The sequence below is a fragment of the Phalaenopsis equestris genome, unplaced genomic scaffold (assembly GCF_001263595.1).
Source record: "Phalaenopsis equestris unplaced genomic scaffold, ASM126359v1 Scaffold000372, whole genome shotgun sequence".
Classification (NCBI taxonomy): domain Eukaryota; kingdom Viridiplantae; phylum Streptophyta; class Magnoliopsida; order Asparagales; family Orchidaceae; genus Phalaenopsis; species Phalaenopsis equestris.
The window spans coordinates 1,299,712-1,313,431 of NW_018164814.1; the positions used below are offsets into that span (position 1 = coordinate 1,299,712).

At 32.5% G+C, this 13,720-nt stretch overlaps 1 protein-coding gene across 1 annotated transcript in view; it reads left to right on the plus strand.

The window, feature by feature from the left end:
• The window catches only part of LOC110026449 (mitochondrial import inner membrane translocase subunit TIM44-2-like), a 36,203-nt gene that overhangs the window by 17,359 nt on the left and 5,124 nt on the right, over nt 1-13,720 (plus strand). The window contains exons 7-13 of the mRNA XM_020727386.1: nt 30-98; nt 219-283; nt 5,183-5,251; nt 5,348-5,420; nt 5,521-5,625; nt 11,830-11,901; nt 11,999-12,061. Of these exons, the coding sequence (XP_020583045.1) occupies nt 30-98; nt 219-283; nt 5,183-5,251; nt 5,348-5,420; nt 5,521-5,625; nt 11,830-11,901; nt 11,999-12,061 (516 nt within the window). The remainder of the gene's footprint in view (nt 1-29; nt 99-218; nt 284-5,182; nt 5,252-5,347; nt 5,421-5,520; nt 5,626-11,829; nt 11,902-11,998; nt 12,062-13,720) is intronic.

A 13,720-nucleotide genomic window follows, 5' to 3' on the forward strand; every position in this document is an offset into this window, starting at 1 on the left:
AAGTAATTTTTACAAATATTTTGCATCAGGTACAAAGTCATCCTATTTATAAGCGGGTGAGGGGAATTAGTGATCCTGTCGTGGCCAAGGGACAGGAGGTGAGGCTTCTTGGTTGTCTCCTATCTATGATTAAATAATTATTTCTTATTATTTATTTTTCTACATTGTTTTTGATGGAATTTTAATGGCATTTGAATTTCATATATTTATGTTGGCAGATAGCTGAGGATGTACGGGAGACATTGGAGACAAGTGATCATCCTCTTGTTCATAAAATTATAGAGTTCGCACTTTCTTTTATGTCATTTAATATGCTCCAATTTTTAAGGCATTTTATTTTGCTCATTTTTGTGACTGCAGTGCTTTGTAGAACAGCTTTTGATATTTCTATTTTGAAATTTAATGTTGCATTTGTTACTATGATGAAAAATTTTTATTGAAAGATTTTAAATTCTCCATGATTGTTTTATTTTATTTTGATGTTTCTATTCATCTTCTTTCTGAGCTTGATAATGGAAAAAAAAAAATAAGTGCTCGTTGATTTGATCAACTATAGCTAGTTTACTGCTAAATATGCCAAGTCTCAATCCTATATAAACATTTGCATAATTCATCTCTTTCCGAGAGGGCTGACCCATGCCATGTTTTTAATAGATTAACAAGTTATGGCAACCTTCCAAGAATATTTTAATTAGCTCCGTTTAGAAACTGCTGTTTAACTTGTTGGAATTAGACTATATTAACATATGTAGTGCAGACTTTGTCCTTGAAATATTTATCTACGTTTTATCTTTTCTGATGGTTTGGCTTTGTTAAACTCTATGCGGCGCTCTTCTTACCCTTTTAAGACTCTGCTTTTGTTTAATGTTTTTGACGTTTAAGCATGTCTGGACATTCTATTTTCTTACGTTCTAACCTGAAGTCCTTTTTAGTTGAATTTCAGAGAAAGACTATTCCTTGATATGTTTGTTTTCCATTTTGTCATTGGACGCATGCTCTACCCCTTCTATGATTCTAAGTTCTGACCTTTTATTTAATTTGAAATATCTTCGTTCCACAATCTATATCTGAATTTTTCACCTTTTAAATAGTGATTTTATGGAGAAATTTCTCTAAATTAATGACTTTTTGGATGATTTATTTTGGCTTTCTCCTTTAAACCCGAGGCAACATTTATTGGTATTTGGTAGGGTGCAGACTGCAGTGTAGTTAAACGTGCATTAGAGTGAATTGCTTTCTTAAGATGTAGTTTCTATCTTTTATGGCTTTCACTGCACTATCAATTTTTGTGTCAGGATTGATATTTTTGTGAATGAATTTTCAAATGCTTGGATGTGAAAAGTGGAGGGTCGCATCAGAAAGTTAGCGGCCAGTGTAAAATTTGTCGAAAAATCATGACATGAATCCTTTTGATCAGTGTGTAAATGTTAGAGCGTCTCTTGGAAGCGACATGCTACATGACCTGAATACAATGAAAACTGTGCAAGGGTCACTACACCGACGCCCAGGTTTAGTGTCAAATAAGCAAGGGTTCACACATTACGGCCTAAACCCCGGGTTTAGTGTCAAATAAGCAAGGGTTTCCACATTACGGACGAATGCAGGTAAAGAAATTAGTCCTTGAAACAAATATATTAGGATATGATCTTGGAATATAGGTACTCTCACAGATAAATTAATGAAATTAGTTGATATTATGATTCATAGAAAGATAATATCTCATGTATTCAAGATACAATATGGGTTGGAGAAAGACTAAGGGAATTGATAATTTTTGTTCTAAACTTTGGTTATCCAGGTAAGAGTCACGCTAGAAAAAGTGTAGGTATAATTATATATGAGTTTAAAAGATAATGTTATAAAAATTAATAGAAGTAAAGATAAAATTATAGCCCTTAAGATTATTGTTGATACTATAGTTTTTAGCATTATAAGTGTTTATGCTCCTCAAGTAGGTTTATATATAGGTTTTAAAGATAAATTTTGGAATGACTTAGAAGACTTAATACAAAGGATACCTCTTGAAGGAAAAATTTTTATTAGAGGAGATTTAAACGGACATGTCGGTAGAATGGTAGAATAGTTTAGAAATATTTATGGTGGCTACGGTTTTGGAGTGATTCATGAAAAAAAGATAGAGCTTTTAGTGTGTGATTTTGTTATTGCTAATATTTTATTCAAGAAAAGAGATGGACATATTATTATTTATAAGAATGGATCTAATAAAACACAAATTGATTATTTTCTTATGAGAAGAAGAGATCGTCGAGAATGTAAAGATTGTAAGGTCATTCCAAGTGAGAATTTAAGTATTCAACATCGATTATTAGTTCTAGATTTTAAGATGAAGAGCTGTAAAATAAATAATAATAGGAATCATTATCGTAGAATTAGATAGGGGCACCTAAAAGACAAATAAAAATATTTTATAAGTAAATTTCAAGATTTTAATATTTGGGATGTTCATGAAGGAATAAATTCTATGTGGGATAAAATAACAAACACTATTAAATAAGTGACAAAAGATGTACTTGGAGAATCAAAAGAAAAAGCTTCTATAAATAAATGTAATTGGTGGTGGAATAATAATGTGCAAGAAAAGATAAAATATAAAAAAGTTATGTTATAAATTGGTTTAATTGTTAAAGCTTAGAGAACAAGGAAAAATATAAAATGACTTGTAGGGAGTAAGAGAACAATCTGTGACGCTAAAAAGTCTATTTTTAGTAATCTTTATAATATATCATATATTAAAGAGAGTGAAAAATATATGTATAAACTAAACAAACAAAGATACAAGAAAAGTAAAGATTTAACTCAAGTTAAGTGTATTAAAGATGAAAAAAAAAGTGTTTTTCTTTGAAAAAAAATATTCAATATAGGTGAGTTATTTTGATAAACTTTTTTATAAAGTTTCTGAAAATACGATCGACCTTAGTGATCTTATGATTATTAATTGTAATAAAATGTTTCATTTTTACAGTCACATTAGTAAAAAAGAAGTTCGCAAGACTTAAAAAAAAAATCAAGGGTGGAAAGTCTGTAGGACTTGATGATATCCCATTTGAAGTGTGAAAATATATATGAGATTTGAGAGTTTCTTGGTTTACTAAACTCTTTAATATTATTTTAAAAACAAAAAAGATTTATGGGGAGTGGAGGAAGAGTATTTTGGTTCCCATTTTTAAGGATAAAGTGTATGCACAAGATTGAGCATATGATAGAGGAAATAAGTTGATGTGTCATATTTTAAAGTTATGGGAGAGGGTAATTGAACATAGATTAAGATGTATTACAAAAGTTTCTCATAATTAATTTAGATTTTTGTTGGGCAGGTCTACTATAGAAGCTATACATTTATCAAGAGGTTTGCAAGAGGTTTGATGGAGAATCAAGAGGTTTGATGGAGAAGTTCAGAGAGAATAAGGAGGATATACATATGATTTTTATTGATTTTAAAAAGCTTACGATAAAATTCTAAGAGATATTCTTTGGAGAGTTCTAGAGAAGAAATGTATTGATACAACTTATATTCATGTTTTTAAAGATATGTGTGCTAGGGTTGTTACTTGTGTTTGAACAGGAGGATTGACCAAATGTTTTTCTATTTCCGTTGGATTACATCAGTGATTGGATTTAAGCCATTATCTTTTTGCTTTAATTATGGATGGGCTTATTGGACATTTACGGGAGGGTGTAGGATGTACCTTGGTGTATGCCTTTAGCTTATAATGTCCTTGTCGTGGATAAAACTAGAGAGAAAGCTCAGGAAAAACTTGAATTATGGAGGTCTACATTGGAGTCTAAAAGTCTTCGTTTGAGTAGAACGTTTGAGTAGAACTAATTGAGTAGAACTAAAACTGAATACATCAAATGTAATTTTAGTAATATTAGCTCTAGTGATAGTGTTGTAACTATAGGTGATCAAATTATTAAAAGGTGCGAACGCTTTAGATATCTTGGGTTTATTGTTCAAAGTGATGGTGATATAGATGGGGGTGTTATTAGTAGAATTCAAGTTGGTTGGTTGGAATGGAGGAATTCTTCGGGCCTATTGTGTGATTGAAAAGTACCGCTTAGACTGAAAGGAAAATTTTATAAGATGGTGGTAGGACCAACAATGCTTTATGTGCTGAATGTTGGCCTTTAAAAGAGAAACATAAAACTAAGTTAAGTGTTGCTGAGATGAGAATGCTAAGGTGGATGAGTGGCTTTACACTTAGAGACAAAATGCGAATTGAATATATCTGTGATAGGGTTAGTGTAGCTCCAGGGTTAGTGTAGCTCCAGTGGCAGACAAAATTAGCGAGAGTCGTCTTAGATGGTTTGGTCACAACATAACACATTAAACGTCGACCACTGATGATCCAATTAGGAGAGTAGATGTTTTAGATTCAACTTATGTTATGAAAGGAAGAGGTAGACCTAGAAGACTTGGGCATATGGTATAAAAAATGATTTTAATTTATTAGAATTAAATGAAAATATGACACTCAATTGGACGAGCCCAATGCAAACAAAAAAACCTTTGTCGTGTTCGTCTCGTTTTTAAATTGAGCTCAAAAAAATTGTTAGTGTTCTGCTCGCTTGTTTAACGACAAATCGAACATGAGCTGTTCGCAAACGACTAGCTTTTTTGACAGCCTTAGTCTTGAATATTTTGGCATGCATTGATGTTTATGTCCCTTTATTGTTGATTGCTTAATTGTGCTTCCATGGCTGTTCTTTTGGTGAAGTTAAATTTGTTAGTGCCATGGATGCTGCATTAGTTGATACCTCTTATGAAAACATGTTTTGATTCCTACTTGGTCAATGGTGTTCCACTATCCAGTAAATTAATGCTCGATGTTGTTCTGTATTCCAGTAAATTAATGGCCAATGAGGCCTTTGAAATCCTTTCAAAAGATATGTTGAATATGATTATTCTAATAGTGTCGGTAATCAGATTTTGTCATTTGTTGGCTTATGTCTGTTAATTATTCTTATATGGCAGGATTGAAATCTCTTGTTTAATGAAATGGGAAGGTTATCGTTGAGTGAACATTATATGCTATTATCCTCAACATTCACTTCACTTCTACTAGTATTCTATTGCAATTTTGCCTTTTTTCTTGAGTTCTTTTAAAATTATATTTATTTTGGATATCGTTATTTATCATAATATTGGCATTCTTTTTGGCAGTTTGAATGAAGCTGTTTTTGGGGAGAATGCCACTGCTCTCTCATTCAAGGAAATAAGGCGTCGGGATCCGTAAGATTGAAATGGGATTTACATTTCAATTGTTCTTCTAATAAATGGAAATTTGCCTTTTCACAACACTTATGTTTTGATCTTTTGCTTTTCAAGGAGTTTCTCACTGCCAGAATTTGTACAAGAAATCCAGGAAATGATTAGACCTGTTCTGACTTCATATTATAAGGTGTATTTTCTGTATTTTCTGCCAATACTTCTTTTTGATAATTAGTAACTACAGAACCTTTGTTTAGATTCATTCATCTTAGATTTTTTTTTATTTGTAGGGTGATATTGAGACGTTAAAAAAGACCTGTAGTTCTGAGGTAATAGAACGGTGCAAAGGAGAGCGTATGGCCTATGAAAGTCAGGGTATTTATTTTGATAGTAAGGTACAAAATCATTTAATGTATTTGTTATCATGGTTCAGAGCACTGTACTTGTGGTTTCCGCTTTAATGTCATTGTCTGTGTGTTTTATTTTTTTTACTGGAAGTCTTTTACGATCCAATAGTGCAGTCAATATGATTACTTTGACCTTCAAGTGGTGGCTTTATATTGGAACTATTTCCTTTCTTGATATCCTTATGTAAGTTTGACGCCGTTCTTCAATTATTGTTGTGAAATCCAGCTAGAATTTTTATTTTGTTAGTTTGGAAATTTTCATTCATTCATCACCTTGTATATTATGGAAAATAGTTTTGGAGAGGAAAAATTACTTCATCTCTTTATTCACATGTTTATAGGAAAATCATTTCCTCCTAATTTACAAACTTATCAAATATATCTAATCTAAATAAGGAAAGAAAATAATTCTGAAAAAAAAAAGAAACATAAAATAGGAAGGGCATAAAACTAATCAAGAGGTTGCCAAAGTTGTTCCCAATCAAAACTTCTATTATTTTTGAAGTGGTTGTTTGGCCCACCATGAAAAGGAGCCTAAACTTCTCTGTTTTTCCCCCCCTCAAGTTGTGTCGTGGATGTTGTACAAATCAAGCTTGGAATTGAACTCTCAAAAGGTGCTTAAAAGAAGAGTTTTGTCGATGATATTAACAACTAGTTGGTTTGTCGGGATGTAGCTTAGTTGTATTGTTCCACCATTAACTTTCTCAAAGATAAATTGCTTATCGATTTTACTATGTTTGGTTCTGTCATGATGCACAATATTTTTCGCAATATTGATGGTTGCTCGACTGTCACAACGCATCTATATAAACCTATTTGAGGTACGCCTCATTTCATTTAATAATTTTTTAATACAAATCCCTTTATAGATTCTCAAGGCGAGTGTCTTATACTCTGATTCCGCAATGCTTCTAGAAACAACAATTTGCTTTTTAGTTCTCCATGTAACAATATTTTCCCAGACATAGAATCAGTAATCTATGGTAGACCTTCTATCATTGAGTTTTACAACCCAACTAACATCAATGCAGACTTCTACCTCTGTTTCTAGTTTTATTGAAAATCAATCCATAACCAAGAGTCTTCCTGAGAAACCTCATAATCTTATACACCATCTCCAAATGCTCTTCATTTGGGTTATTCTTGTGTTGGCTCACAATGTTGACAAAGTGCAATATCTGGCCTAGTACGCGATTGGTAGATGGGTTTTTCTACCAATCTTTGATCTTTGATATCTTCCCTTATCCATGAATATATTTTCTTCTCCTCTGTTAGATTTTTTTTTTGGGATCCATTGGAGTATCTACAAATTGGCATCCAATCCAATGATCTCCGTCTCCTTGAATATATATAAGTGAATTTCTAACGATGCTTTTCTTAGACGTTGCTACTTCCATTCTTAGAAAACATCTCATGGTTTCAAGGTACTTGATTCAATCAGTGGCAAACACTTCTTTGATCTTGAGAATTTCTCTTTTATCATCACCAATAAGAATCATACAATCTACATTTACTATCAGTGCAACAATCTTATCTCCCTGAGTGTGTTTTATGAACAGAGTATAATCAGTTTGACATTGAGAATATTCATTAGATCTCATAGTCTTAACAAATCTTTCAAACCACACCCTTGGTGATTGCTCAAACCTATAATAAGACTTTTTGAGTTCGCATACTAGGTGTTTGTTGGAATCATTCTTAAGTCTTTGTGGTATCATGTACACTTCTTCATCCAAACCCCATTCAGGAAGACATTTATTTATATCAAGTTCAAGCAGTTCTCACTTCTTCTCAACTGCTACTTAAGGGAGAATTTTAATAGTTTTCAATTTGACAACGGGCGTAAAAGTCTCTAATAGTCAATCCATAGGCTTTAGTGAAACCTTATACAACAAGTCTGACTTTGAATCTCTTAATACCTCCATCTGCTTTGTATTTGATGTTGGACATCCATTTGCATCAAACTAGCTTCTTTTCCTGAGGAAGTTTAATAAAAATTCATGTGTCATTATGATTTAGTGTTCAAATTTCTCTTCAACTACTTTCCTCAATTCTGGATTTTTAAGAGCTTTATGAATGAATGTAGGAATCTCTACAATATCAATGTTAGATACAAATAATTTATAGGTTGAGGGTAGTTTCCCATAAGCTGCCTACTCCCAAATTGGGTATTTTGCACAACTTTCCTTGTCAATAGCACCTGAAGAGAAAGATGATAACTCTTGAGTACTAGACTCACCCGAAATTTTAGTTAAATGTGGACTTGGATTTTGTTTGGATCGGTTCTTTCTTTGCAAGTAATCTTCCACCTGCTCAAGATTTTTCTTTCTCCTTGTGTGCATATGAAGTTCTTTGTTATGGACTTCAGGTGGGTTAGTTCGACATCTTCAATAAGGATAGAAGGGTTAGGCGGAAGAGGAGTAGTTTGTGAGATTGTGCATGCGTCATCAAGTGCATTCTGAAATTCATGTTCACTTGCACTCTCCCCCTGAGCATCAGACTTAAGTAGTAGGTCTGATTTAAAAAAATTACGGCATTCATGGAGTTGTATCTTTTGGTACCATGAGAGTAGCATTTATACCATTTTTTGTTGGAGGCAAACCCAATGAAAACGCACTTGATAGATTTAGGGTTAAGGTTGTGCGATTTGTGGAATGGATGTGAACAAAGGGCACACACCCAATGATTTTAAGTGGTATAATAAAGAAAGCTCTGATGTGAGGATAAGTAACTATCAAGACATAAAGTTGTGTTTAAGTTAAGTGCCCAATTAAGCATTCAATTGACAATATATGTTGCAGTAAGAACTCTCCCCTAAACATGTTTTGGAGTTTGATGGGATATGATAATTTAACGGATAGCTCAATGAGATGTTTGTTATTTCTCTCAGCTATACCATTTTTTTGTGGGATAGCAATACATGAATTCACATAAATTATTCCATTCTTTTAAACGAGAGTACTTACGATTGAAGTTGAAATATTTATTTGCATTATCAGTTTTGAGTATCTGAATTTTGCATTGAAATTGAGTTTGAATCGTGTTTTGAAAGGTTTGGAAGATTTGAGTTGTTTCAGATTTTTCCTTCGTTAGAAATACTGAAGTAGTTCTAGTGTGATCATCAATAAATGAGACATACCATCTAGCCCCACTTAGCATTTTCACCTTTGAACACACACACACACAGATAGATATACATATAGATATACATACATATACATATACATACAGATACATATACATACACATACAGATACATACACATGCATACAGATACATACACACACATACAGATACATACACATGCATACAGATACATACACATGCATACACATACATACACACACACACACACACACACATAAATACATGTACATACATGCATACACATGCATACACATACATACACACACACACACACACACACACACAAAAAAAAAATAGAAACACATGCATGATACAACTAATAAAATGTTTAAAACTCTTGGTTATGATTGGCAAAAATATTTGAAGGTTTTAAGAGCGCTTATTCAATTCTGATATTATTGATAGAATATAGAACTTGTCATTGATAATATCGACATTTCATCACTTCTCAGCTGATTTTCATTCCAACTGTTCTGAATAATGTATACAATCACAAGAAAGATTCTAATAGGTAATATGAAAACGAATCAAGGAAAAAAAAAGTACTACAAAATTAAAAGTTGAACAACCCATGGGTGTTTCCTTGTACAATGTGGTAGTTCTAAGCATGTAATTGTGCCAAGCCAACTCTTGAATTGTCATGGACTCGGTTTTGCTCAATGCGTTGATGAGCAAAAAGCTTGTGCTAGCATCAAATTATCTATTTAGCTCATGTGCTTGCTTGTTTAAGAAAATGTTAATATAAATTATACTTTAAATATATTAAATTCAGGAATTTAAATATGAATTATTAAAAGTGATTAAAAATCACATTGTACTATTAAGTGAACTCTAATTATTTATTCATTTTATCATTTTATTATAATAGTTATTTGAATTAAAACTTAATTAATTAATGGCTCGTGAGTTGACTCAAATTCGTAGAATTAAGCTTGAGCTAAAACTTAATTAATTAATGAAGCTCAAGCTCAAGCTTAGCTTGATTCGAGCTTGGCTCGACTCTTTTACACCCCTAGATAGTTTTTGTGGATTGGTAAGCTGACAAGGATTCCACATATTTGTGGGTGCAAGGAGACTATTGTTGGTCTAGGATGATTGAGAACTTGTTGGTCCTGGTGGGTGAAGAAGCTGTTATGGTTCTGGGAGGCAGGAATTATTCATTAGCATGATGATTTTTTAAAGATTTTCACTAATAACCATGTGATAAAAATGTAAGTTGTTCATCTATAGTTATGAATGGAATATAGATTAGATCACTATTAAGTATTTCCTTTATAAAATATCTACCAACTACAATTTGCTTTGTCTGGTTATATTGCATGAGATTAAGCGCAATACTGTCGGATGGCTTGTTACATTGTTGTGCTTCATATATCTTTTTCATTCAACCTTTAAATATTTCAGGATTATTGTTAGCCCTAATAATTTATAAATTTTTAGTGCTTTCAATTTAAATTCAGCTTCTATGCTAGATCTGTTATTATTATTTTTTTAAATACTTTAAGTCGTGAGATTTCATTAAAAGGAGTGAACATTTTAGATATCTCAAGTTTATTGTTTAAAGTGGTGGTGATATAGATGAGGATGTTATTAGTAGTACTCAAGGTTGATGGTTGAAGTGGAGGAATGCATCGGGCCTGTTGTATGATAGAAAAGTATTGCATAGACTCAAAGGAAAATTTTATAAGATGGTAGTGAGACCTACAATTCTTTATGGCGCAAAATGTTGGCCTATAAAAGAGAAGCATAAAAGTAAGTTAAATGTTGTTGAGATGATTGAGATGAGAATACTCAGGTTACTCAGGTGGATGAGGGGCTTGACTCTTAGAGACAAAATGTGAAATGATTGTATCCAGGAAAGGTTTGGTGTAGCTCGAGTGAGAGAGGATTAGAGAGTCATGTTAGATGGTTTGGGCACATGAAACGTCGATCATTTTGATGATTCGGTTATGAGAGTAGATTTTTTAAATTCAACTTATGTTAAGAAAGGTGGAGGTAGACATGAAAAGACTTGGGTATGTTGTATAAAAAATGATGTTAATTTATTAGAATTAAATGAAAATATGACTCTCAATAGGACACATTGGAGAAAAAGGATTCGTGAAGTCGACATCACTTGGGATAAAGGCTTGAGCACGTTGTATAAAAACTGACATTGATTTTATTGGAATTAAATGAAAATATGACACTTGATTGGATACAATGGAGAAAAAAAAATTGTGTAGCCGACCCCACTTAGTGGGATAAAGGCATGTTGTTGCTGTTGTTGTACTTTTTAAGTCTTGATATTATCTCCTAAAAATATATAATATTCTGGAGTTGGCCTTTTGCCAACCATAGAACTTACATGCAATTGAAAGAATGTTTTCTCATTGCTCAAGTTCGTCTCCAATAATAATTGAATTGCTTTTCAAATTCAGCAACTCGAATCAAATCCAAGCCTTGTTTGGTGTTTCACTGCATATTATGCAGCAACATTTAATTTCCAGTTTCTAATGTTGAACTCTGGTAGAATATTATTTCTTTCGTCATTCAAAGCTACATATATATTCTTTGCCTTTACAAATTAGTATGACCCACAATCTAAAACCTGTAGCAAGTAATTATGACAGTGTATATTTTTGGCCTGGTGGATTTTTTTGGGCACATTTTCTTTTTATTTTGTTTTGGGTATTTAAGTTAATTTAATATTGTTTGGTTTCATTACTTTGTTAAACTTATTCTAAATTATTTTATCAAGTTTGTATGTATTATTTTAGTTGTTTATTATTTATTTCATCAATAACTAAGGAATTTTTAAGTAATGTAAGATTATTTACAACATGAATAATGAGGCTTGTAACAACCATTTTGGTAGAGATAATGTCAATGTTGAGGCACGACATTTGCTTATTTTGTTAATTTTTTTAAACTTACCACATTTTCTTACTTTCTTTTCCTTTTTTACTTTTCAATGTTTCTGTATGATGTTTTTTCTTTTCTTTGCGATTTTTTTTATTTTGCTAGACTGATTTACAAGATCAACATTTTGTTTATATATTACAGATTTTACACATTTCTGAGGTTGATGTTCGAGAAACAAAAATGATGGGATCTACTCCTATTATTGTTCTTGCTGTAAGTATTCCTGTAATTCTTCTTTCACCTTTTTGTGGCATCTATTCCTTGTATTGAAGCTGGATCATTTTTTTTCTTGAATTTTATTTTCTTGCAGTTTCAAACACAACAGATTTATTGTGTTCGTGATAGACAAGGGTCGATCACTTCCGGCGGACAGGTAAATTTAATTATATTTTAGCTTTTATGCTTTGAAAAAATTTAATGTGCTACACGTTCATAAATAGTGGATGGAGAGGCTGGTCATGGTAGTCTTTCCAGTTAATGTCTTCTTAGCGATGGTTGGAAGATAATTTCTAACTATATTCTTCTTCACAAAATCTAAAATTTACTGCTAATTTTCAAACGCTCGTGCTTACATACTTGAACAACTGAAATGTTCGTCTCATTGTCACCATCTATGTACTTAAGAGTTGAATACCGATAATTTATCTATGTTCATGTAGAAGGATGCAAAAATAATGGGATTGGCCTGTGCTGGGCTTGTCTGTTTAAAGATGGCAGCTTTATTTTATTCTGATACTGCAGCTGTCCTTCCAATTAAAAGGATACATGCAGCAAATATTATCAACTTGCTCTTCTGATGGAGCCCTTTGATGCTCTTAACTTGTGTTATAGCTTTCCACTGGGAGAGACATTGATACCTCATTACCATTTTGGGGCATTTACATACATGCCACCCAATTGCTTTGTATTTACATATCTAACACCTATACTTTACTTTTTTACATCTATACCTAATTTCTCATATCACGTCTAAATTATCCCCATTTTAACTTGAAAAAAAAAGTGAAATACACCTTTTCTTGCATAGGGAAGGTGGTATGTATGTAAAAATTGAAGTTCAGGTGTTAGATATCTGAATGCATAAGAATTGAGTGATATTTATGTAAATCTTCCTACTATTTATGAGCATACGGTCTTATTTAAAGGCATAACTTTAAGTAGTACTTAGCACATGACTAGCAAAGCTATATTTTCACCGTGGTGATATTGCAAACTCATTTACTCACACGTTAGTTTTGCAATTTCCTCCAATTATGTTATAATGATGCAATTGCATGGGTTGGGTGCTTTCCTTTCCTCAAATTTATGGGTTGGGTTACTCCGTTGTGAAGATACAAAAAGAACAAACCCTTTTTTCTTTTAAGATAACTAAACAATCAAATAGTATTATCTGTTATAATTTCTCTCACACATGGATTATTTGTAGTTCCCAGTTCCATTAATAGTTGTTTTTCTATCATCCTTTCTCTTATCGATATGCTTTATTCTTGATACTGTTCTAGGGCTCCTAGACATATTTAGGAAGGGGATTTAGCGGGGAAGTAGTTGTGGAATAGCGAGGGAAATGGAGTATGACAGCATTTGGAAGGATGTAGGAACGACAAAAATCTGCTGTTGGACAGCAGTGTGGGCGAGTACGGCGGCTGTCCGGACTGAAAACAACAGTCTAACGGCAAATCGGACAGCGAACATGAAACGAGAAAAATGTGATTTTGCTGCTTTATCCAGCACCTGGAAGCATGTTCACTGAAAACAGCGGGTGTAACTGTCAATGGCGAGGTTCCACCATGTTCTTGAACAATATAGAGATACACCACCTGCAAAAAAAAAAAAAAAAAAAGAAAAAAAAAAGGATAGACAACACTCAGAGCAGAATTTAGAGAATACATTATCAAGAAACACAAATACAAGCCAAAAGTTTTAATACTAGAAAATAACAACATTATAAGTAGGGGTGTAAACGAACCGAACACGAACGAACAAAGCTTGTGTTCGTGTTCGGTTCGTTTAAAATTTAGTTTGTTTGAAATAA